Below are 25,236 nucleotides of genomic sequence, written 5' to 3'. Positions count from 1 at the left end.
CATTTCCTTGCTGCTCTGCGTTTTATGCACATACCCTGTAATACAAGATGTATAAACTGCACCGGAATCAAAAGCCAGACAAGAGTGCTTGTTCCTTCTGGGCGCACCATGCCCAGCGAGAGAGGGCAGCCCCCTCCCGTTTCCTCCTCCCCCCCCCGAGCTCCTGCTTGCTCGGAGAGTGGGCAGCCAAGCCCGCAGCGGCCTCCAGCTCAGCCCCAGTGAAGTGCCAAAGGCCTGCGGCGTGGGATCCGGCCTCAGGAGTCCGCGTGAAGCAAGTAACGGCTGCCGCCTCCCGCCCCAGGGCGGCTTTCAGTCACGGCCGTCCGGTCGGCGCGGAGCCGGACCCCCCCGCCCTCAGTGGGCCGCGTCCGGACTTAGCGAAGAACACGTTAGCGGCCGCGAGCCCGCCAACGGCTCCAACCGCCCGGGGAGGGCCCAGCACGCAGCCCCTCAACAGCCGCCGTCCGCTCCGCGTGCTCGCGCGCGCGCGCCGGACGAGTAAAGCGCGGCCCTGCGCGACGTCCTCAGGGACCCCGCCCCCCCCGCCGGCTCTCGGGCAGAGGGGCGGGGCCAGCCTCGTTCCCACCCCGCCGCGTACATATAAAGCTGCTGAGCGCCCCCTGTGCTCTCTTTTCCTCTGCGGAGCGTCGGCGGTGGAGGGTGAGGTGGCTTGGGCCGCGGTGTGTACCGCTCCCCGGGAGGGGCTGAGGAGGGGGCATCTTGGCTTCTGTTTGTTTGTGCTTGGCTGTTTGGGAGCCTCGCCCGCAGCGCCGCTGGGTAGCGACGCCGCGTAGTGCTCGAGGCTGGAGCTGGCGGTGAAGGACGCACCTGGGAGCCGCGGGCGGGGCGGTGTGGGTACGGGCCGGGTTCAGGCCCGCCGCGGGGCCGCAGCCGCGAAGTACTCTGCCCCGCTGCAGTCGCGGCGGCGAGGGGACGGAGGGGCGGACTACAGGTCCCGGCATGCCTCGTGGGGAGGGAGGTGGCAGCGCGGCGTGCCGGTTGCCTGCCGGAAGCGCTGCCGGAAGCTGGGGCACGCTGGGACGGGTAGTTGGCGGTGGCTGGCGTGGGCGGCGGGTTACCATTTTGCCCCCGTGCGGGTGGTGCCCGGCGGCACGCTGCCTGGCCTACGCCATTTTGACCGCTAGCCGGCCCGGCCGGCGCTGGCGGGCTCCTGTCGGGTACCTTCGGGGGCTGCTAAAGCGGTGCAGCCCGCCAGTGGCGCCAGCTGGAGTTGGAAGCACCCCCTTGCCAGGGCGGTGTTGCCTTCCGCTTCACTCGGTTGTCGTTTGAAGTAGTACTTCAAATGGTAGCTAATGCTGGTGAACCAAATCGACTGTAACATCACGCTGAGGATGAGGTGTTTTAGTGAGAGGTTAGGACTGCTTGAAAAATGTGGTGTTATTCACTTGGCATAGGGTTGATGCCCATACCTGTGTCGCCTGTATGTTTTTCAGAGAGCTCAGCCGTTGGCGTCATGGAATTGTCCTACAACAGAAGATTTTTTTTAAAATACAGTTCCTGTAAAAACTACATAGTGTGCCAAGAAAAAACGCAATCTTTTTATGCTTTTTTACTGTGAATCATGAGATTACTTTAACGTTTTAACTACTGATGCTTCTTCTTTTTTGCTGGGCAATGAGACAGCAGAATAAAGGGATATTTATTTTTAAACATACATATACACCTCCCCCCCCCCGCCAACTTCCTGCGGCCTTAAAATGCACTTTTCCCCCTCTTGTGGTGCTAATGTCATTGAGCCATAGTCCTTCTGGAAAAGCAGGCAATAAAATAAAAAAATATAGTTAGGGTTCTAGGCTTTTATCTGCAAAGACTAGGAGATGGTTGTATTCATATGGGAGGTTGTTGGGTGCATTCATTCTGTGTTGAATTAGCTTGTCTAATGATAGTCCGAGTCACATGTTAGATTACCAAACTTTAAAATTTTTTAATCTTTACAAGCAATTAGTAATGCATGATTTTTGGGTGTAATAAGCAAGCTTAACTCGAGATTTTCCATAGCTTAAATTTTTTTTGAGCTGAAACGAAACATGTTTCATAAGTTATCTTCAATGGATTGCTACATTTATTTGATATACATAGTGCAGAGTAAGAAATATTATTATTAGAAGCTGCTTATTTTAAGTATTGTATAGGACAAAAATACTTTGTCATGTGTTTCTTTGGCTGAGTTTGTAGATTTAAGTACTTGTTATGTGGTTAAAACAATTCTCTAAACCAATTGAAATCGCTGCTTATACTTAAAGGACTGAAATCTTGAGATGAATTTTCATTAAAGATCCTTTGGACTGAAGTTTAATAGTGGGTGCATGCAGTTATTTCTGCAGTGCTTTGTGGATGGAATCAAGTGGATGTAACTCATAAGTCCTTTGTTACTTAAAACTGGCAGCATTTCTTGCTGCTTTCTAAAATGCCTCCTGGAAACTTAAGACTTATGTACTTGTTATTACTTCTGAGACTTCAGAGATCATTGATTGTCCCTTAATGCTTGTGACTTAGTGGCCTGGTAATAAGAATCTGTTGATTTCAAGTGTTAAGTTTGTTTACTGTTTGTTTTTAGGTATGATGGAGTGGAAGTTTTCAGTGGTGTCTGATACATTGTACAGAAGCATTAAGGTAATGGCTCTGAATTTTTTAATTATGTTGCTCTAGAAGTATCACTACGTTTCTGTTGTTGATCAAGATAATAGATGCTTCCATTTCTTACTTGGTTTCCATATTTTTGTTTGTGAAAAGTATGGAATGTGTTAAGTGCCAGAGGGTTGTCATCTTTCTATGGCTACTGAGTGGTTCAAAAAGGAAAAACAGTTACAGTATGTTGCATTTACATAGTCACCATCACACTGATGAGCAATTATTGGAATTTTTTTGTGCTCTTCACTGAGTTAAGGTCAGCCCTTAGGTCAGTTGTTCTTAGTTTCACTTCTTTTGCTGTGCTATTTCAATAAGCATGAAGACCCACATGATAAATCACTTGGTTAATTTGTGCTGAATCCTACTGATTTTGGAGATGGTGCAAGTTAGCTGTCTGGCCTTTGTTGTGTATTGGAGTTGATGTGAATCTACATACGTGACCATATTTGACTATAATTTTTGTGGCAATGAACCTGCAAACTATGGACAGACGGTAGTATTCTGTTGTGAATAAATGCATGGCTGCTCATATATATAAAAATATATTCAAAATAGAAGATTGAATGTCTTGGTTGTTCAGACATCATAATGGTTGCAAAAGGGTCCAAAAACCAATTCAGGGTAATTCTTCTAGTGCATACAAAATTTCAACTTGTCAGGTATTGAAGGCTGTTCTAGACCAATATTGATTTGTTGTATGAAAAAGTGACTTTTTAGTGCTTGGTGATTATGTTTCTGACATAGTAACATGAGAGATAATGCTAGACCACAGCAAGAGACATTTTCTACTTCAAAAGGTAATCTTTATTTAATTTCAATTTTAGCTCTTCATGGAAGCACCATCAGAAGTAGAAGAATACTTGGTACACACAGTGGATTTCCCTGAAATCTTATGTATGTTTTGAATGATCAGTGGGGATAAGTGAATTGATAAAATACATAATTGATCAAATTAGTAGATGTGTCATTAGCTTTAAAGTTGAGGTATCACTATTTCAGGCACGTTTGACATGATCTAGACCTGTGTTGGCTGGGGAGCTGGTGTATAGTTGTGTCGCTGTTGGAGGAGCTGGTAAAATATGCAGAGCTGAAGTGTTCATACTAAACCTGACAAAGATTGCCTCAAGATGGCTTTGTATTGTGAATTTGCATTTTATCAGGAGATTAGTATAAAAAAGTGTTTAGGTGAAGAAAAAAAAGGGGACATCTAGAGACTTGTTAGTATAAACAGGCAAATGTGGTTCCAATTTAATAAAAAAAGTCTTCATTTTTTAAAGAGTATAGTTAATATTCTCACCTTTTGGAAATGCTGAGACATAACTTGAGGATCTGTATACAGTTTAATTTGCTTATAACCAGTGGTTGGGAGGAAGGGTGATCCACAAGAATAAAACTTGGTTGTTCCTAATGAGTTGTGCTGTGTTACGCAGGAACATGTTGTAATTGATTATTTTACTAAATTTTCTAGAATGGCATGAACAGTTTCTAATAATGGGAATGTCAGGCATCCTGATGAAAGATTTCCTGGCAACTGTAGTACAACAGAGGTAATACTGATTAAGCAGCTGAGTTTCTTGTTAATTGTAATGTATTCCCTTTCCAGTACCTCTGCATAAGAAAGACGTAAAGCTTATATTTAAGTGGTGAATCATGATGAAACTGCCAAACCTGATATGTTGATGAGAAACTTCATACGGATCTGGCTACTGAGATGAAACCACTTAATTCTTTCAAAAGTCACTTAATCTTTCAGTTGTTATCCCAGCTGCTGTTACCTTTATTGCTGTCCCTGTGTACAAGCTAGATGCCAGCATGCTCCAGGCTGTGCATAAGGATGTTGGTGCATTATTTAAATTTGCCTCATGTCCCTGTTCACATAGATATGTACTGTTGCAAAAGCTAGCATCTTAAAGAGCGGGGAGGGAAGTGTTAGACTCCTATAATTTGAGGAATCCTGTAAATAACAAATATTAGCCAGGTATTAAAAGTGCCCTGGTAAGGAAGTGTTGCTGGTGTTTGGAAGCTAGTGATGATGTTTATGCTTTGACTCTCTTAGAAAGTACTGCTAACTTAAGGCTCACTCAGATGTGGGCATTTAGGAAAAGTAATGTCAATGATTAAAGGTGAAATTTGGTGGCAAATTGTAATGAATTCTAATGATATTAAAGCTGTTTGAGCTCCAGAGCTAAACTAATTCAGAAGGGCTAGTATAATGTTATGCTTGCACCAGGCAAAAAGCATGATTGTTAACAGTATTTATTTCCCTAAGAATTTAATTCTTGCCTAAGTATCTGAATTTAATATTTTTCAATGAAATTCACTTCAACTTCATTCGTTCTTGGGTATCCACAGGTTTTTATTTAAGAAGCTAAAATCTAAAGTGTGAGGACAGGTTCTAATTTTCCTGTCTCACTACAACATCTATAATTTTATTCCATTCCTTATTAAAGAAAGGTACCTTTAAATAGCTTGCTAACTACCAGCAGTTTCTTTTGAAGAACCAGCTTTGTCCTGGTATGTGAAGTTCAAACGTGGGAGTGAAACTTCTTATGCAGCAGTGCTACCTATAAAATGCTTTTTTGTTTAGACAGGCAATATTATAAGTAGGAAGTGGAGTGACTTACATGTCACATCTAGAGAAAAGTTGGAAGTAGCAAGCCATGTAACTAACCAGTGCATTTTATGTCTTTGCAGAGATGCTTGAAGGCTGCTTCTCAACTGGGGGCATGAATTCCAATAAATGTTATGATTAATTTAAAAGCATGATGTGGGAGTAATGCTTAAAACCATTGGTATGTCTGATCAGTGAAGAACCTATCCCAAACCTGACTGTTTGCTTGATGAAAAATGTATGTGAATCTGACTTCTGAGTTTAATGTACTCTAACACCAGAACAGGTAAAGTGTTTGAAAGCGATAGACTTCATAGTCTTTACATACCTTGAAACTCAGCAAAACTGGTTTAAATAACTAATGATAACTTAAAAGACTGCTTTAAAACCTGCATTATTATCAACCCTATTCATAAGCAGGAGGTGACATGTCAACTGTTGTATTACAAACGGCATATCTGAAGTGGAGTGGCGTTTGTATGTATCTGCATTGTGGAAAACGGGGTGAAACATTTAATGAGCAATTATCTTGGCCTTTTTTTGAACTGTCAGTTCTAGTTCAGAGGTAGTCTCAATTTTTCTGTTGCTGGCAGGAGAGTTGTATGTATAAGAATGTGGTCTGGATGCAGTTTTTTTATTTAATGCTTGCTTGTTGGTGGGTTTTAGCTTCTGGAGTTTTTAATGTTGTGATACAAGCTGAGAACCAGGTATTAGCTAACTTTCAGAAATGAACTTTTAAATTCTGATAGGAGAGGGGGAATTATACTTGATTGGTTAGATGCCTATCATAGCTGATAGCCAAGCTGAGCAATAGCTGGGCAAGAGAAGCAAAATCTCACTGTGATATGACTACATAAGTTAAGTTTCATGGAACTTGTGGAGTATTGATACTAATCAAACACATGTTTAATAAATGTAGTTTGGTCTATATGAGTGACTAAATAGATGGCAAGCTGTATTATGAGTGATGGAAGAAACTTTCTGAACTAATAAATGTCTTTTTTAACAGGAAAATGGTCAAAAATACATGAAGAAATGCTTTTAGCTTATTCGGGTATGTAACTGAAAAGCTTATAAACATTTTCTCTAAAGTAACTCTGTGCTTAGTTTGGGAATTTTTTGTGTTGTGACAGTTGTTGATATACTTAACTCAGTAATTGATTAATTGATATGGTAAGTTGGTATAGTATTTAATTCTGTACATAGTTGGAATTTAAGAACACTTGTTCCCCAGGGCACAATGTGTGCTGATAGCTGTACCTAACCTTGGTTAGCTTTCATACCCACATGCAAAGTTTTAAATAAGTGTACATTATTGAAATATGTCAAAAGGCTAGAGAATGTTTAGTTTTTGTATTGCAAGCAGAAACACTATAGAAAAACTAGTATATTTCCTATTAAATTTACATTTTCTGTATTGCTTTTGTCTCATCTGTGATGATCCTATCCCGAACCTGATTTCCTTGCTGAAAAACCTAATACGGATCCGGAATCTGAGACGAGACCAAAAGATTTTATTTAAGCTTTCTGAAAAGTAGTATAACATCTGTAGGGTGTTCGGTTTTTTTCCCAAAATGGTAACACCTTAATGTATACAAAGTGTTGTGTGCTTACTTGCAAATTGAAATTTCTCCCTCAAATGAACTGTTTTACTTAGACGTTGTTCTCTTTTTCCAGTGGTGAGTTGGAACACTTTGTCAGTGCTGCCTGACAAATGTGGATGGTCTGTAACTGGAAGGAAATGTAACACCTTGTGGCTTGGAGTGGGATGCCATGCATTCTAAAAACCTGTTGAAACAGCTGCCGCAATTTTGTTTAACGGATACTGTTTTCAGAAACTGCATGTGAATCAAAATCAGTCTGCATATTGAAAATAGCACTTTTCCCAAAACATTAAGCAATCCTTTCCTCTGTAGAAAGGATAACAGCGACATGAGATAAACAAGCATTGAGCTTCAACACATGGAAAAACCCCTGAGAGTCTTGGCCCTTTTAAAATATGAGTGTGTGCAGACTTGCTGACCCTGAAGATCTGTAATAACTCAAAAAAATGGAATTCACAGGTAGGCCCTGAAAAGACAGGGAGAGTGCAAAATGGGTACACAAATTCAAACCAATGAGTGCTTTTTGAGGGTGGTGTCATCCAAGAGACAGGGGAGGAAAGTTGTGGTTACGGAAAAGACAAGGTCTAAAGCTTGTATTGCAGTCTGTATCTTGTGAGGGAGAGGAATTTAAAGACAAATCATTATGTATGTAAGATGCAGTCTGCCTTAAAGCATGACTTTCAAACCTAATTGTCAGGAACGCTTTATTAAAAGAAGAAATGTGAGAATGGCATGATACCTAAAAATTGATAGAGCTACAGTTACTGAATCCTTTCAAAATGCACCAAAATACAGGAAAAACTACCCTATAATATAGTCTTCAGTCAAAAATGACAGCATTGGATGGGAGCAGCTCTCTTCCTTTAGAGAGTTGGAGGAATTAGAGCTCTTGGAATGTGCCTGTTTCTAAATGACAAATTCCATGAAAAGCCCAATTTTGTCTAAGCAGTGTCATGAGGTGCAAAACAAAACACTACCAATAGCAGTGCCTAAAGCATTGGGAATGTCAAAAATAAGTGTCCATCTGATGACTAAAAATGTATGCTAAGGATGTGACCGAACTCCAGGAGTATTTGCTCACTGAGCATCTCCTATGCTTTGGTTAATACTACTAAGCAGTAACCAGCTGCTTTGGCTAAAGGCTGCTCCTTTTTATCGAGCAACTGTGTAAATCAGTCTATTGAGTGTATTGGAACCTGCAGAATTTTAGTACAGAACAGCTTTCGCTTCATTGCTTTCAACAGGTTTTATTATTTCTGTTAATGAATGTTACTGACAAGGGTAGGTATTTCCATGTGCTGTGTTTTGTACATGCCCTTTCTTGAATAAAGATGAGGATGTGAAAAACCTACTAGCCGTTGCACATCAGGTGTGTAGTCGCACTATGGTGTTCCTTGACAGCTTGTACTTTGCAAGAGCTGCAAGGCAGTGTGGCCTTGTTGCACTGACTGGTACAGCACATGCTGGACACGTGATACTCCACATTGTGCTTGGGTGACTCCTGGACAACATAAACTCTTACTAGTGGTTATGCATTTCAGAAGTGGGAAGGGAAGAGTCTCCTCTTTTTGCCCACTGCTATTCTGTGAAAAGTCTGGGTGCTGTTGACAGCATCTAGTGAAGCTGCTTGGATGGTAAGTCAAAAAGTTTCCAGTCCTAGCTAGGTCAGTCTCCTACTGAGGAAAAAAGATGTCTAAGACCAGAGAAATGGGTAATGCAGCAGCAATACTTGGTAAGTACATTGTTAGATACTCCTAACAGGATCTGGATGACAGGGTCAGAAGAGCATGTTTGTAGCATGTGTTTTGGAGTGTAAAGCTACCACCTTTATCTCTTGGGCTGACCCTAATAGGAAATACGGATGCTTTTGAGTGTTTCTGTCTTTTTACTGGTTACTGCTATGTGTATATCTAGTAAAATTGGTGAGAATGAGTTATTAGGATTTTGGGGATCAAATAAAAGATAAGATAAAATACACTTCAAGTACTTCACATCAATCTTGTTCTGTATATTCTAAAACATTCCTTGGGGGTTGCTTCTGACTAGGATTGACAGTATTAGATAAAGGATGCCAGAGAATAGTGTTATCTTGCATATCAGGTGGTGGAGGCCTCTCTCCAGAAGCAGTGTTTAATCATGAAGAGTATGTACCTCTCACTTGGCAAGAGAAAACGGTAGATGTGGCCAGTGATAAGGTATATTGGCTATTTAGTTGCAAACCTTTCTGTATGAATGCTCCTGTGCTCTAGGGCTGCAGAAGATGGGTATCAAATGAAAGATGTGTATTAGTGTAGGAAGTCTGATGTTTACAAAAAAGAACAAATGTTTTAACCATGACATTATACTGTAGGGCTTTTGGAATATGGGACTAGTGACAATGATGCAGGAAGATGATTTTTGTAACTAATTTTAAGATTGAAAGAGTAATACTTTTAATGGCTTTTTTGCTTGGTGGGAGGGGATAATGTGTTTGCAAACCACTTATGGGTTTAGTTCTTCTGGTATGTTTTTTGCGTCTAAGATGTTTTATACAAGTGATTGAGAGAAGGAGATGTGAAGAGTTACTGTGTGACAAGCTTGGAACACATGGCATGAGATTTCTCTTTGCAGAAGTACTTTATTAAACTTCAGTTTTACAAAATAGCTTGCTAGATTTAAAGCGCTGACTTAAGGTTGTGCAGTAAACAGTACGAAAGCACTTCGGGGTTTTTTTTTTTGCTTTAGGTAGTCCGGTGAAATCTTGTACTAACCATTGCTAGTGTTGAACTTCGAAGTGTCATGTGGGTGTTGGGCCGTGGTCCAAGAAATCGATGGTTAGACAAACTTTGTTCTGGAATATTGCTAGGTATCAGTCTTAGTAACTGGGCAAAAAAAAGCAGAGCCTTTTTTTGAGTTAAATGAGTGGTGCACTTAGAAGCAAGAAGAGTACCTTGCAACCACAACTAAGAGTAGCTCTGCATAAATGCTTTGCTGCCAGTTAAGTAATGAGGTCCCTGTTAAGGTGGGAGGCTTTGTCTCTTGCTGAAGAACTTGTCTTGCCAGTGGAGACTGTAGATCTGTAAACAGAGTTACAAGTGAGTGAAACTAAGCCTGCAGTGGTTATCTTGCCCCAGCACCCCCTCTGCTATGAGTGAGTTTAGTGTGAAGCCTGCTTGAAGTAACAGATCCTAGTGAACAGACATTTCGGTGTAAGCTGTCCTGTCAGGCTAGCAGCCTGCAGAGCAGTGTGCCGCCCTTGCCTGCAGCTGGATTGTCTCCCAGCTTCAGTGGGGTTCCTGCCTTCTGGTGCAGGCAAGCTCTTAATTGTATAAACATGTCATCTAAAGCTTGGGTATGAGTTTTGCCAATTAAAAATGGGCACTGAAATTAAATAACAGCTGATAGAGGAGGGGACTCAAAGTCAAGCATGGACCCAGCAGAGCGAGCAAAGTGTTAGACTTTGCCCAGGGAAAGGTATTCTCTCTACTGGAGAGTGTTGAACCCTGACTTTGGGTCAGTAGTTTTTCGGCACACCCCCTCCCACTGTTCTGAGGACAGAATTTGAGTTACTGTTGGAGTGTGAATTTAACAGCTCAGTCTTAATTTCGGGTGAGTGTAGTGTAGATGGAAGCCTGTGTATGCTGTGTAAATGCATGTGTCTAATGATTTACATTCTCAGTACTTTTTATTATTAGAACTGGTATTACAAGCAGTTTTGCTTGTTTGCCCAGAGGGTATAAACTGTAAAAGTAAAATTAAAATTATTAGTTCCATTTTCTTTCAAACATCATGTGGCTTTTTAGTTGATAGTCCCATTGAGCTATCAGGGCTATGAAGACAGTACTTCTCTGCCATTGTCTCAAACTTCCTGCAGGCTCCAGAGGACAAAGTGGTGTTTGATGCTCAGAAGAATGGCTGTATTGAGTGGGACAAAGTCTGCCTCGCTCAGTATTCTGTCTGAGGATGACCAGTATAAGGAACAGGAGAAGTATAGAGAGCGTTTCCAGCAGTTTGCTTGGGAACTTCCTGAGGAGATTTTCATTTGTATTTGAATGCTACTTGGCAATTACAACGTATCTCCATTTAAAAAGATGTGAAAAATGAATGTTATGTGGGCTGTAAAATATATGAAGCAGTGTGCATGTTAGTAACTGCAGGGAGGGGAGGCTTAGGAGGGGGTTGAAGTAAAAGCTTTTTTCTCTTTGAAGCTGATGTTGCTTTTAACTCTCACATTAACGCAAACAGTGGTAAGGGGTGTCCAGTTAAGACCCCAGTGCTAGGCCAGCTTTACTGAGCTAAGTTGAAGTTGAAAGTTTGAAGTACTGATGTGTGCTCTTACCTTCAGTACCACTGAGCTGCTATGCATACTTCAGGCTTCTCACCAGACCAGTAACTGCTCTTTTTTTTCCCTGTGACTGGAGTTCTTGGTAACTGAAGGAACATTGTCCCAGCAATGACAGTACTAGTTTTATGGTTGCAGGTGAAGAATGATTAAAACCTGCTTTAAAATAAAAGTTCAATCATTTTGTATATGTGGAAAGAAGCTAGAAAGATGAATGGACTGAAATAAAACAAATGCTTGGGCCTTATTTTGAAACTGGCAAGTTGACTGAAAAGTAAATGTTGTATTTTTAAATCATCTTAAGATCACTGAAGAGGAAGAATATACAGCTACCATTAAATCAGTGTACTTCATGTTACCTTGACAAAATAAGAAATAATTTGCCCTAGCCTTGGTTGGTTATTTTTTCAGTCAGAATGAGGGGTGTTGCAGATCTTAGAGTTTTGAAAGAAACATTTGAGACTTAAACTCTGTAAGTGTTAGCTCTGCCTAGTAGTTAGGTCATTTTTTGCAGCAGACAATAAAGCAAATTTCTTAACTGTCTTAGTTTAATTTCTTGCAGTCCATCAGAAAAGTGCAATATAGAAACACAGCAAATGGCAGTTCCTAATGTCACTTGGACTTCAAGTTAAACAAAACAGTTCAGAGTATGCTTATTCATTCCCTGGTGTATCTTCAAAAAATTTTCTGAAAGTAGTTGGATTATGTAGTTTCTGGTTCTGAAAATTTTAAGTTAACTATTTGCTATTGCAAACAAAGAGGTTTAGTTTGTGGGAATTAATGATCCCCCCTTCCTGTTTTACAAATTATAAATCACGTAATATAAAATAAGTAATGGCAGGAACAGGCGTTACCTTCAGAACATCTTAAAATAGTATTTTATAATAAAAGGTATCACAGTGTTGAGAATGTTCCCCCAAAAAAACTTTGTGGCCGGGAACAGTGTCTGGGTTTTTGAAAACATGTTTTTGAAGTACTCTTACAGTTGTCAGAATTGGCTTGTCTTCATTTACGTGTACTTGAACATAACAAGTTCTGTTGCTAGTGAAATCCTGTTCTGCATAGTTTCTGCTAATCTGATGTACAGGCTGTAAGGCTGCTGAAAAGCTTTTTTATATGTAAAGAGACTTACATGGTGACCCTTTGGCAGGGTTGACAGCAAGGTGTTGTGCTATGTTTTTGCTTTAACTGCTGTGACAAGACTGGAAATAGTATGAGTTTCATGTAGCTTATAGTTTTTTATTAGGCAAGAAAAGACTGAACAATGGTAGCAACTGACATACGTTTTTCTATGACAGTACAGCCCCATTATGAGTCCCATTATGAGGATGTGGAAAGTCCAAAGGTTTCGGCTTCCATATGTGAAGAAAGATGGTTTGCCAGGAGTTCCACAGAGAACTTTGGAAAGACATGGGGAGACCTCACTTGTTCTTAAGAGAATCTGAAATTATCAAAAACTGAAGACAACCAGTGCTACTGCCTGATAAGATGGCAGGAGGAGAAGCATTCTTCTAGATGTTTTCGTCCTATTTCTGAGGGTGTGCTTCTTAAAGAACATTTAAGCCTTCTAGAGTTATCTGAATGTGGCAGCCTATAGTCCCTATGACTTACTGTAGGGAGAGGAGATAGTCCTGTAAGGAAAGGGTAGCCTTTGCATATAACACTAGCAATCAGGGTGTCTGACTATTAGACTTCTAAAGTGACTCGAGTCTTGGAATGTTGGAGGAGTAAAAAGGCAAGTACTTAATGACAGATCTTCCACCAAAGGAATCAAAAAGGAAAAGTTGAGAAGGAAGATTTTCTTTTGTGCTCAAAATCCACACTACGTTTTCTGCAGTGATACCAGCTTAACTTCCTACCCTCAGAAGTGAAATGCCCTGTTAGTGCTGCTAGCCTCTGGCCTCAGCGCAGCAGTTCTGGGGCTGTGACATACTGTGGGTGATATCATACTTTGTCCCTTTTGATTTTCAAATTCACATTCCTCTACCACAGTTACACAGAGGGTCTTCGAAGCAATATGTCATTACTGAGCTGTGGTGTAGGGACCATTGTCTCTCTGATGGCTTGTTACCTGACTGCAGTTAACTTTCAAATGAAAAAGCCACTTAGCTTCTGTGATGGGTTGAAGAAACTTGATGGTGACCAGGATGGTTACCTATAATGACACTGTGTTGTAGCCTTACCTACCTGCAAGAGAAGAAGATACTCTACCAAGAAGAGGTATTCTGTCATTCTGGGGTAGCACTCTTGGAGGTGTTTTGCCTCATGGTGTTACCTGCTGCTTTTCCCTAAAGGCTAGTCTGCATTTTCTAGTTGTGATTCTCCCATTGAAGTGTGACCAGGAAATCTTAAACTATTGTTGATTTTCAGCTAGGAAGACCCCTTTAAATTGACAAAAAGTGTATGCATATTTGGTCTTTTTTGAAGTTATAATTTCTATAGATCAGATCATTTATGGAAGCCTGGGCCATCTCCCAGCATGAGCTGCTTTACTCTGGGCCAATGTTGGGACCTTGGTGTTCAAAACTATTGTGTAGTCCTCAGCTCTGATCCTCCCAGTCTCCTAAAGATCTTACTCCTCTTCTGTACTAGTTCTGTACTGTTTTTCCCAGAAGATTTACCCATTAAACATCCCAAAAACCAAGGCAAAAGTACAAAATTATAAAAGACTACTACATATCCATTCAGTATTAATCCCAGATGGGCTGGAAGAGCAATACTATATGAAAATTCAGTGAAGGGAAGAAAAAAAGTCTCTGGGAAATTTTTCTGCCTGGGACTGAAGAATATAATAAAATCCAAACACCTGTTGAGTTGTAAAAACAAGACCAGTTCCTGTAACTTACGTGATTTGACAGCAGTGGTTTGCTCTTCAGAAATCATGGACAGAGCCTGCAAGAGTTGCTGATTAGCTAAAGTGCAAATCTATCAGGAATGACAGCTAGCTGGGCTTCAGGTTGTTTCAGATGTGGAAGGGAAATATTTCCTTTTCCACTTCAGTGTTGATACTGGGTGCTCTGTGCTGGAAAGTTCCAGGCAATAAAGTAGGAGTTAGAAAAATGTGGAAGGTAAGTATTATTTTAAGTAAAGATCTTTCCTACTCACAATTAATATAATGGGGATAAAAATCAACTGTACTTCTTTGTATAGTATTTTCAGAACAGCTATAACCATTTTTCTTAAGAATGATCTCAATTCTGCAGAAACAGGCTTTGTTGAACTTGCTCTTCTTGACTATTTTGAAGGCTGGCTAGAAAATGGGCACCTCATTCATTAAAAAGGCAGAAATTAACTTCTGTGAAGATGATGGCCTTTTCTATAGCAGCAGCGAAAAGAATTATCATCAGAATTGGAACCTGGCCCTGAAAGCAAACATTCTGCTAGAGCTTCCAAGAGAAGTATGACAAAGAGGTTTTAAAAAAAATTCTTGGGCTGTCTTTATTTCCTATATAGTCTAATCCTACCTCTCAGATTTCATGGTTAAGATAAATAATATAGACAATGTTCTGTCTTGGGCTGAGCTACAGAAATTTATCCAGGAGAGATTTGCTTTCTGTGGTTGGCTGAGACAGTCTTGCCTTCTACTGTGATTTAACCTTAATATGAACTTAGTAGCCTTTGCTGGAGAGCATAGACTGATTGCGAAGACATCTGACTAACAACTGGGGAGTCAGAAAGATCCTGAGAGGAAACATTCATGTGTTACCAGCACTATTACCATCAGCCTCAGGGTGGAAGAACCCATCTGTGTCACCTCGGCTGAGCTATGGCAAGCAGGTGAACTGCTAAGCTGGGAATATCTCATGTTTGGTTTTGAAAGGTATTTGCATCAAATGTGCATAGCTTACAAAAGTTTCTACCTTAATAGCCCTCCTTTCTAATTTCTGGTTCTAATTTTTTTTTCCACTGTGTGCTTAGACTGGAATAGTTCATAGCATTTTCAGACTAAAAGATTCTTCATGTTGCATACCACCTCTTGGCTGCAGCAGATCTGTATCAATACTGTTGATCAGAAATTGTTTAACAGTTTTCATGCATGAAATTTACTAACCAGCACTGATCTTCTAAAAGAAGTTTAAAGGGGTTAAAAATAAATGTTGGCACTAAATTGCAAACATTTACCTTTTAGTATACATGAGAAGATTTCTTGAGTAAGAATTTTTTTTTTAATTTTTCTTGGGAAAGACAAGCTATTGCTGTGGATGTGGCAGTAAAATCTAAATGAATCTGAACTGCAAGGATATGAAAGAACTTACAAGCTCCTGCAGTTAACTGTCATTGGTGATTTTAACAATTTTTTTATGAATATGGTCAGATATCTAAATTGGTCCTGCTGGAACTAAGAATTGATGTATTGGCAGTGACAATGCACATTTTCATCCAGTTGCATTGACTCTGTTACTGCTGTATGCATGCCTCCAAATGGTGCTCTCCATTGGTACATAATTCCAGTTGGAGAACATGAGCTATGAGAAGTGTTTTGGTTAATTTGAATGTGACATCAATAAATAAGTTCACAGGTTTATCAGCCATCTATTTAACTAGTCAAACTGATAAAAGATTTTTTAAAAATTGAATCCGATAGATTGAAATTTTCAAAATGGAACTTCCCTATAATTTTTCTTACTTGCTGCTACTTTTAAGGTCTAAACTTCAAAAAAGAAAAAACAAGCCTGTATATTTTTACAGGATCAAAGAGATACTTCTAAGTCTATTTTCTGAAGGCAGATTGAAAGCATAATTGTCTTCATATCTCCCCTGCAGATCACAAAATAGCAATTTATTTTTTCTAGTGCCCAGTTATTAGGTAAAATTAAAACATTGCTTCCCTAAAGAACTAAATTATTGTTTCTAGCAGCGTAATGCAGCTGTATTAGTTATACTGTATTAAATTACAAATTTGTTCAGGTTTGAGAACAGGTTATGTTGCCCGCACTGCCCTGTGCAAAACAATGAAGAGATACCTGGTTACTGCTATGCAAGCTGGAAAGGGTAAACTTACACATGTGTTGAGGCTCTGTGTTAGCTCAAGATTTAATTCTAGTATCTCTCAAGGCCAATATAAAAATACAGAGTACATCTTCCAGAAGATGACTATTGAAAAGCGGCAAGCAGAGCCTGGGGGAGTTCCTCATCCTTGTGCTCTAGTCTGGAGTTTGTGCTGTAAATGAGAACTCCCTTAGTGCAGCATACTCCAGGTTTCTTTAAAAAAAAAAAGTATATACAAAAGGTTGTATTGTCTTCTCTTAAATGCAGCATTTCTGCAGATTCTATGTAGTCACTTCTGCCTTGTACCTGGCAAGGATTGTAAAAGCGGTGTGAGGAGATTGTTCTATTCTTACAAGGACCTTGCAGACACAAGGTTATTTGGGTTCACCCATGCTTGAAAGGATTTCTTAGGTTGTTTGGTTACATGTTAAGTAGTCTGGAACACTTATCCTGAAAGCTCTGTATTGCAACTGCTGCACTTTCCCTCCTAAGTGATCAGTTAATATCATTACTAGTCAACTAAATAGGCCTGGGACATGAGCCAAATCACTGACAACTGATCATCTGTGCTGTTAAGGGTTAATACAGTCTCTGCCAACTGATTCCTGGGCCAGCTAGTGCAGTCTCACATGTAATATTTGGGCATGGTTTAGAGGTTAAGGTGGATGAGTGCTTACCTATGGCAATGCAAGCTGTGCTGCCCACATTTGCTGGAAAACAGCCCATGACCTGTCACATCTACTGTATGGCTGTGACCGCTGTATCCATGGTGTGCTGTGCTCTCCTGGGAAAGATGCCCAGACCTGGTGGAGAATATTCTGTGACCTAATGACATGCCGCTTGCCTTTGGAGAGGGGCTTAATGCACAAAGTGACTCACGTGGGATTAGATGATCCCAAGGGTCCTTTTGTTCCCCCTTTCATTTGGCTTTTGTAAGTGTACCAAGCACTGGAATCATGATGGCTGCTTGTCAGGATGGGGAGATGCTCAGGGACTGCTGTACAGGGATGTAAGGGCAGGGCTGGATGGGTGTCCTGGGCAGAGGAAGATGTAAATAGAGCAGCCAGTTCTGCATTGACACTTGTAGTTCTGCTCAGTGAGTTGCAGCTTCAGCACTTGGCTACCTCACACTGCGCAAGTGGACAGGATAGCACTACTGTCCTGAGATGACTCAGATGTTTTGAAGATGGATACCAATGAAGAATGCCCTCTGCAGTTCTCTTGCATGAGTCCTCATAAGGCAGAACACAATAGAACATGGAGGAATCGGTTTTCTCAAGCCCCCAGCCCTTCCATGTTAATTCGATGAAAACTTGCAGGGGGGAAACAACTCTCTTACTTCTTTACCGAATATTTTGTCTCCTCTTTCCATAGAGCTTTGTCAGGTGCTGACCTAGCAGTAACACTCCTCTGTGTAAGAGCTTTAAAACATCAGATGCTAAGGGCAACAGGACAGAAAAGGCAGTGGTAGTTGTGTCCTAGCTCTCACTTTTGTACCCACAGCAATAGTAAAGCAGTATTTTTTTTTTTCCTTCAGATTAGGAAGCCTCTTCCCATAGTTCCTTCACCTTTGATAAGCTTGTGAGCTATTTGTATAGGAAGCCTGTGTTTTATAGGTCTTGTAGTAGGGTGAGGAATATGTGATTAGAAGGAACCTGGAGGAAGAGGAACGTTTGTGCATCTACTTCTGTAGGGAGTGGGAAGGGTTTGGGATGAAAGGAGCAGAACAGTGATTGTGTGTTCTGCTTGCTGCAATGACAGGGTGTTTGTACCATCGACTGAAGAGTTAAGACCAATCTTCAATCTCCAGTAGTGGGTATTAGCTAAGGGAAAAATGCAAAGATAGGGCAAGCATAGGTGTGATGGTACTTCCCCGTATGCTCCCCCAGCCTAGGCTAATTTTTGCCACAGACTTTAAATTGGGGTGGTATCTCTGCATTTAATACTTCTTAGATGGGAGTTTCTTCCATTAATTAAGTTAGTTACTTTTGGGGTTTATGGAAATACCTACAGCTTCATGTGACAGTGTGTTGTGGTTTAACCCCAGCTGGCAACTAAGCACCATGCAGCTGCTCACTCCCCCCTGGTGGGATGAGGGAGAGAATCAGAACAGTAAAAGTGAGAAAACTCATGGGTTCAGATAAAGACGGTTTAACAGGTAAAGCAAAAGCTGTGTAGGCAAGCAAAGCAAAACAAGGAATCCATTCACCACTCCCCATGGGCAGGCAGGTGTTCAGCCATCTCCAGGAAAGCAGGGCTCCATCACACACAGTGGTTACTTGGGAAGAGAAATGCTATCACTCCCCATGTTTCTCCCCTCCTTCTTCACCCCAGCCTTATATACTGAACATGATGATGTATGGTATGGAATATCCCTTTTGGCTGTTTTGGGTTGGCTGCCCTGGCTGTGTCCCTTCCCAGCTTCCTGTGCACCCTCAGCCTTCTGCAGGAGAAGCTGGACAGTCCTTGACTGCTCAGCAACTGAAAACATCAGTACATTATCAACATTTTCTCATCCCAAATCTAAAACACAGCCTCACACTGGCTTATAATGAAGAAAACTAACTCTATCCCAGCTGAAACCAGGACACAATGAATTCCCCAGCTTAGCTGCATGTGTGTAAAAGTAGCTCTTTTTTGCTTTCCTATCTGCCAGTTGGATTTGGTGCCTCCTCATTCTTCCATTGGAAGTAAGAGTGAACAGTTAGTCTCTAGTTTTCTCCATGCCACTTCTTTGTAGGCCAGTATTGTGTTCCTTCATTTTGTCTCTTGTCCATGTTGAAAGTACAGGTTCTGAGTAACTCCTAACACTGCTTTTTTTGCCAGTACGCACATGGCATTTATAACTTTGTTACAAGGCTGAGCATCTGGATTCTGAGTGAAAATAGTCAGTCTGGGATGGCTTTGAGTTGGCATTTCCACATACATGTGGAGGTGACTTCACTGTTTTGTGTGCATACAAAAATAGAGGGATCTCTTCTTCCATACCTTTTTCAATACTTTCACATTAACCTATAGCATACTGCAAAGTACATTAAATTCTACAATGATTGCTCTGAACCCGTGGCTGATGAACAACTGTGTTAAAATCCTCTAACTTAAATTAGGAAAAAAGCTAAAGGTAATAACGGAATGTGAACTGAACTACCTTATGCTGCTGCTGCTGTTGTGCCTTTCTCTTACAATGTCAGCTCTGGAGTGTTTGACTGCAGGGGGGGATGTTGACTGGAAAGAGGAAAAAGCAGTGATTGGTATTGGAAAGAAGGACTTAAAAGCATAGATACTTTGCAGAAATAACCAATTTCTGCAAATTGGTCCAATTACCTTTCTTTAACTGGCACTGTTGCTACAGTACAGCCATAAAGCAAAAGGGAGAGAAGCAGTTCAGAAAGTTGTTTCAAGACCTTCAGTCTCTATATAAAATTTGACACCAAAAGAATGCCTGGAAGAGCCCCATTCCTCCTTATTGCTAGGCTTGTTGTCTGCCTGCAAATATCCGGGCAAATATTTAGCAGAATGCAGATGATTTCAACCTCAAAAGCCCTGAAATGTATGGTGTCAAGTCTGTAGGAGCGAACTCCTCATCCATCTTGCAGAACTAGAAGAATTTAGTGAAAAAGTAGTTACTTTGGTTTTCAGATTCATGGGAAGAAAAATATTTCCAAGTCTCAAAAAAGAAACATCAGTCAGTGGATAGAGTGCCATTTGTAAAGATCAAGATAATTAACCATATTGCAAAATCCATCCATCTGCTGAAGCAGGGCCACCTAGAGATAGTTGCCCAGGACCATGCCCAGGTGGCTTTGAATACCTCTGAGGATGGAGAGGTACCCACAACCTCCCTGGGCAACCTGTGCCAGTGCTTGGTCACTCTCACAGTGAAAAAGTGCTTCCTGATGTTCAGAGGGAACCTCCCGTGTTTCAGTTTGTGCCCATCGCCTCTGGTCCTGTGCACCATAATCACTGGATTTGCAAACACTTTCTTTGTTTCTTACGTTTTCCTGACTTAGTTGGAAGAAGTGTTTGAAGAGTTAGCAGGGTCAAAGTTAGAGTCTTGGAAACAGTTTAAATAAATGGGGAAATAACCTTAATTTTAATTAGTGCTACTGCTGTCTAGTTTTGGAAAAGTAGGAAGATGCACAAAGGATGTAACTGGAAAGAATGTTAAAAGAAAATATTACTATTACCTAAGTTTAGTCTGTCTTTGAGATCATGTGACAATTGTGAGATTGTGAGTTACTTTTTAGAATAGAAGAACTCTCAAATCTCCATACTAAAGAATACGACTAAGCTATGAAAAGCTTTCTCCTGAAGAAAATTTCATGTAGATCTGATTCATCTCCTTTTGGTTAATTTCTGATTTGTATTTTGTCTTAATAGGCACAGGCCTTGTATTTTTTTTTAACTCAACCCATCTTTTAAGACATAGAGCCTCTGACTGATAGAATGAACAAATTAAAGAGACTAATTAAAACAGATATTTCCCCAAATAGTCTTATTTTACCAAGGATCTCAGGGCAGTAGGCCAGTGGCCAGCTGCACACTACATTGAATAAACTGCAGACTGCAAGTCCCTTCTTGAAGTTAGATATCCTTATATAATATACAGATACATTAATACTTGGCAGCCTTACCAAGGAGGCTAAGGGCTAGGAACGGGCTGGCAAACCTGTTGCTGAGAAACCCCAAAACTTGTCTGAATCATTTCAGAATTGTGCTTGTGGCAGATGTAGCGCGGGGGCTTGTTCCATTATTACAAGCAGTGATGTTTGTTGTATGAGAGTGATCCGCCCCTCTAATGCTGCAGCTGGTGTGTTTTGTAGCTCAAGTATAGCCAATTCTATAGCTAAGCCTAATTTTCCAATGTGTGTGCATTTGGGACAGGCTAATGCCATGCAATCTTAATAGGCATCATAGAAACTGAAGGTAAAATTCATGTTGAGTCTCCTAGATTTTCATTCTTTGTTTAGGGTGTAATTCTTTAACTGTACATAAGTAGCTCAAAAGCAAAAATTAGACTTTTAATCTTATAGTCAAGTTAAATCTTATTTTTCACTGCTTTATCTGTGCAACTCTGTAGTTGGTCCTGTTATAATCACTGGTTTTGCTGTGGATGTGCTGGGGAGGCTCAGACGCCCAGCTGTGGCTTCAGTGGGGCTCTATAGTGGTTACAATCAGGCTAGAGGCAGGCGGGGGGGTTCACATTCCAGGAAAATTTAGGAATTAACACAAGCTTCATTATGGTGAGAAGTTGTCAAACTTTCAGGCACATGCAGTGAAACTCCTTGTGTAAACCCAAGTCACCAGACAAGAGCCTGCAAATGTTCTTGGCAGGGTATTCTTTCAATAGATGTTCTACATGATTCAAAAAATAAAAAAAGAAGAAAACACGTTTTATGATTTTGTGGATTTTTTTGCTGAGTGTACCACTTTTGTCTTTGTCCTACTGATATCGGGGCTAATAACTGAGCTGTATTTAGATGAGCTGCATGTCAGACACTTTGCTTCCTCTTTTCTATATAAAATTTCAAAGGATCAAATAGCTGCAACACTGACTCTGCATCAGCTGTGATTTTAAATAAGGGTGCAAATCCTTTCACTGCATTTATCCTAATCTTTTTATTGGTTTTACTTCCGTTTTGTGGAGGAAAGGGAAAGTGCATAAAAATTTTTCCTTCTAAAAATGGGCCTGAAAGGGGGGAATTACATTCTCAGGCGTTTGCCACTTGTAGTTAGGCACATCCACTGACAGAATTTTAATGAAATATTTTTCACTGTTTTCATTAGTTCCAGAGAACAAACGCGTTTCTGAAATTTACATATTAGTCTGGCTCACATCTGTATTGTAAACACCTCAGTGAAACACCTTCTGTACACGTCTGAGAATTACATGTTTAGTGCATTATTTTCACTGAAAGCTGCTCTCAAAATTTGTTTTTCAGGCTGTTACTCTCATTGCCCACCCGATAGCTGTATTTTTGGAGAAAGAGATTTTTTGAAAGGTGCAAAGTATTTATTTTTTATGAAGTGTATTATTAAAAATACAAGTTTTCACTAAAAATAGTTTTTTCTTTTACTAAAATTATATTTTCAGAAAGTTTGATTTTTAAAAATTTTTAAACATGAGGAAAAGTCTAAGTAAAAAATATTTTTAATGACACTTTCAAATTATAAATTAGCTGTAATATTTAATAGCATACAGCTGCCTTGCATTTGTTGCTATTTCAGATTTCAGACTAACCTGTGGAGTGGTTCAGTTTTCAGTGAAGTCTTACTGCATCGAGTACTTGAAGAGATTTTTCTTGCCTCGCTGAATAGCCAGTTGTATGTTTCACACGCTTGCACACCAGCATGTATTTGTGGACAGTGAACTAACCCTGTGCTTGCTCCGCTGCGCAGGTTTAGGTGTTTTTAAAACAGTGGAGGTACGCTGAAGGTGTTTGGCTGGGCTAAGGCGAGGCAGTAGTTGCTCAGCTTGCGGCTGAGCTGCCGTTGAGGAAGCGAGTAGTATTGTGAGTGCCTTCCTGCCTTCGTTTCGCTGTCTTTACCTGGAGTTACAGGTCTGGCAGAGCTCAGTGGCTTGATTTCCTAGTCTCTCCTGTGAGGTGTGCAAGCGAGACGTGTTAGGAACTGGAATTCTTAAGTGTGCAACAAGGATCCGCCACCACCTCCCCGCCCCCAGCAAGGGACCTGCGTCTGGCAACGTTGTGTGGTTAGACCCACCATCTCCTGGGGCCAGCAGGGGACAGTTAAACCGTAAGCGAACGAGCGCCCAGAAGGTGGCTATGGGGCAAAGGCCGTCTTTCTCCAGGCACGCTGTGGGATTTCGGTAAAGCTGCGTGACGGCCAAGCCCGCCCCGCTGCCGCTTCGGTGGATTCACAGCGTCGCGACCGCGGGGCGCTCCCCTCCCCCTGGGAAAAACGCTCCCTCCGCGCGGGGCGGGCGGCGGCTGGGGCAGGGGACGGGACCCGCCTGAGGCGGGGGGAGCCCCGGGCGCCCCTCAGGGAAGGGGGACGAGGCGCCTCCCGTCTCCAAGACGGGAACGCCGAGCGCGGCTGCGGCGGGAGCGGAGCGCTGCCGGGCTCTCGGCTGGCCGGCAGCCACACAAAGCACCGCTTTCCCCTCCCTTTGTCTGCGTGGCTTTGTCTCCTCCGGTTCCCCCGCACCCCGCCCCGCCGCGGGCCGGGACTCCCCGCCCCCGGCCGCGGCGGCCCCCTTTGTGCCACCTGCGCGTCGTGGGAACGGCCGCTCGCCCAATCCCCGGCCAGCCCGGCGAGACGCTCCACCAGCGCCGTTTTTCGCGCGGCGCCCGCACAGGTGCAAGGGCGGCGCGGAAGGCGCCGGGGAGGCCGGGCGCGCCCCGCCGTCACCTCCCCTCTCGGCAGCGCGCGGCCTGCGCGTGCGCGAGCGCCGCGCGCCCCTGCTGGCCGGCGCTCCACCCGGGCGGGCGGCAGGGAGGGGGCGGCGCGCGGCGTTCCGCGTGGAACGCAGAGCGCGTGGGGGAGGGAGGGGGAGGAAGGGGGAGGGCAGGAGACGGCGCGGGCGCGCGAGGGCGGGGCGGGCGCGCGCGCGGCAGCCCGGCGGGCGGGGCGAGGCGAGGCGATAACCCTTGCGGAGCTGCCTGGGAGACCCCGGGTTTGGGGCTGCGCCAGCGCGCGCGGCGCCTCCTCCTCTCCCCCCCCCGCCCCCCCCCCCCCCCCCCGAGCCGAGTGGAAGGGGCTGGGGTTGGTGCCAGCAGCGGCGTGAGCGCTCGAGCGGCCGCCATTTTACGCCAGCTCCAGCACACTGTCCGGACACACCGAGGGAGCGGAGAAGGGGGGCAGCTCCTCAGCACGCCGAGCCGCTAGCCGCGCCCCGAGCCCCTTCGCACGGCGTTTCACCCCCGCAGCTACAGGTCAGGCGCTGGGCGCCGGCGGGCAGGCCGGCGGGTTGGGGCTGGCCGTTGCCTCGGAGCGGCGGTAGCCGCCCGTGGAGCGGGGTGGGAGCGGGCCGGGGCAGGGCCGGGCAGGGTGGCAGAGGGGGTTGCGGCGGCGGAGGGGAATTTGCGGGCGGGGCGGGAGGCGCACGCCGGGGGCCCTGCAGCGCTGTCGGGCCGGGACCCGGCTGCCAGGCGTTGCGTGATGGGTGGAGGAGCTGGTTGCCGTCGTGGCCGCCGCTGTCGGGCGGGGGGCGGCCGGGCTGGGCCGGTGCCCGCGCACTAGGCCCGGCAGCTGGCCGGCGCTGAGGCGGTGGCGGCGGCTGGAGGGACCCGGGCCGTCCCCGCGCGGGGCGCGTGGCTCATTGTCCTGTCGGCTCCGCCACTCCATTCATTGCCCGTGAGGGGCCGGGTCGGGGGGAGCCGCTCCAGAGCGGGGCGAGCCGCCACCTCAATGCCCGGCGTTTGCGTGGGGAGGGGGGTCCCTCGGGTCTCGCGTGCCCCCGGTCACGTCGTGAGGCGGAGGACGGCGGGCAGCAGCGTTTCCCGGCCGGGAGACGGGGCTGGCGGCGGGCCCCTGCATTGTTTCGGGGAGAAGTGTGGCTGGGGGGAGGCGGCGGGGCCGGGAGGCGCCGTGAGCTCCCGGCCGAGTGGTGAAATCGGGCCCGGGGTGTTGCAACCGCTCTCCGGGGGGAATAGGGTGAGAGGTGGGGAACGGCTAGGGCTTGGTGGGGGGGAGCCGCTCTTTCTGCGGGAGTGTGGCGGGGAGGGGGGGGAAGTCGGTCACCGGAGGAAGTTGTAGGACATCTGAACGCGCAGAGCACGTGTTTCCATCGGGCTCATGGCGGCCGCCGCCGCCGTGGGTGGGTGCGGACTGGGAAGAGCGCTTTGTTCCTCTCGCTTGCCCGGCCGACAGCGGAGTGGAGGCGGGAAGGGATCCCGGCCGCGCCCGGAGCCTAGAGAGGCGGCTGGCTCCGAGGGGCAGCGAGTTTGCAAACGGGAGGTGGAGGCAGCAGCGGGTGTCAGTGACGGTATCGCGGTAGCGGCGGCTGGATGTGGCAGGTTTGCTCTTCCTCCCACCCCCGCCATTGGCTTCTTGCTCCATTTCTAACTTGTTCAGAGCCTCTTAGGGAGTGTGTTAGA

General features: G+C 43.9%; 1 protein-coding gene and 1 long non-coding RNA gene across 2 annotated transcripts in view; one reads left to right on the top strand and one right to left on the bottom strand.

The window, feature by feature from the left end:
* Positions 1-962, bottom strand: part of LOC309404130 (E3 ubiquitin-protein ligase TRIM35-like) — a gene marked incomplete at its 5' end in the record, with an annotated part of 108,760 nt that extends 107,798 nt beyond the window's left edge. Inside the window, 1 exon segment of the mRNA XM_081998513.1 lies at positions 829-962. Within this exon segment, the coding sequence (XP_081854639.1) occupies positions 829-962 (134 nt within the window).
* A 4,532-nt stretch (positions 963-5,494) lies between these two features.
* LOC309403426 lies at positions 5,495-7,357 on the top strand. Its single transcript, XR_014181500.1, has 3 exons — positions 5,495-5,549; positions 6,273-6,317; positions 6,941-7,357. It is a non-coding gene; the product is annotated as an uncharacterized lncRNA (long non-coding RNA).
* Positions 7,358-25,236: the final 17,879 nt, after the last annotated feature.

Source organism: Phaethon aethereus, assembly GCF_964289735.1.
Source record: "Phaethon aethereus genome assembly, chromosome: 3".
Taxonomy (NCBI): Eukaryota; Metazoa; Chordata; class Aves; order Phaethontiformes; family Phaethontidae; genus Phaethon; species Phaethon aethereus.
Note: the sequence above shows the minus strand (reverse complement) of the source record. Positions and strands in the feature narration are given on the sequence as shown.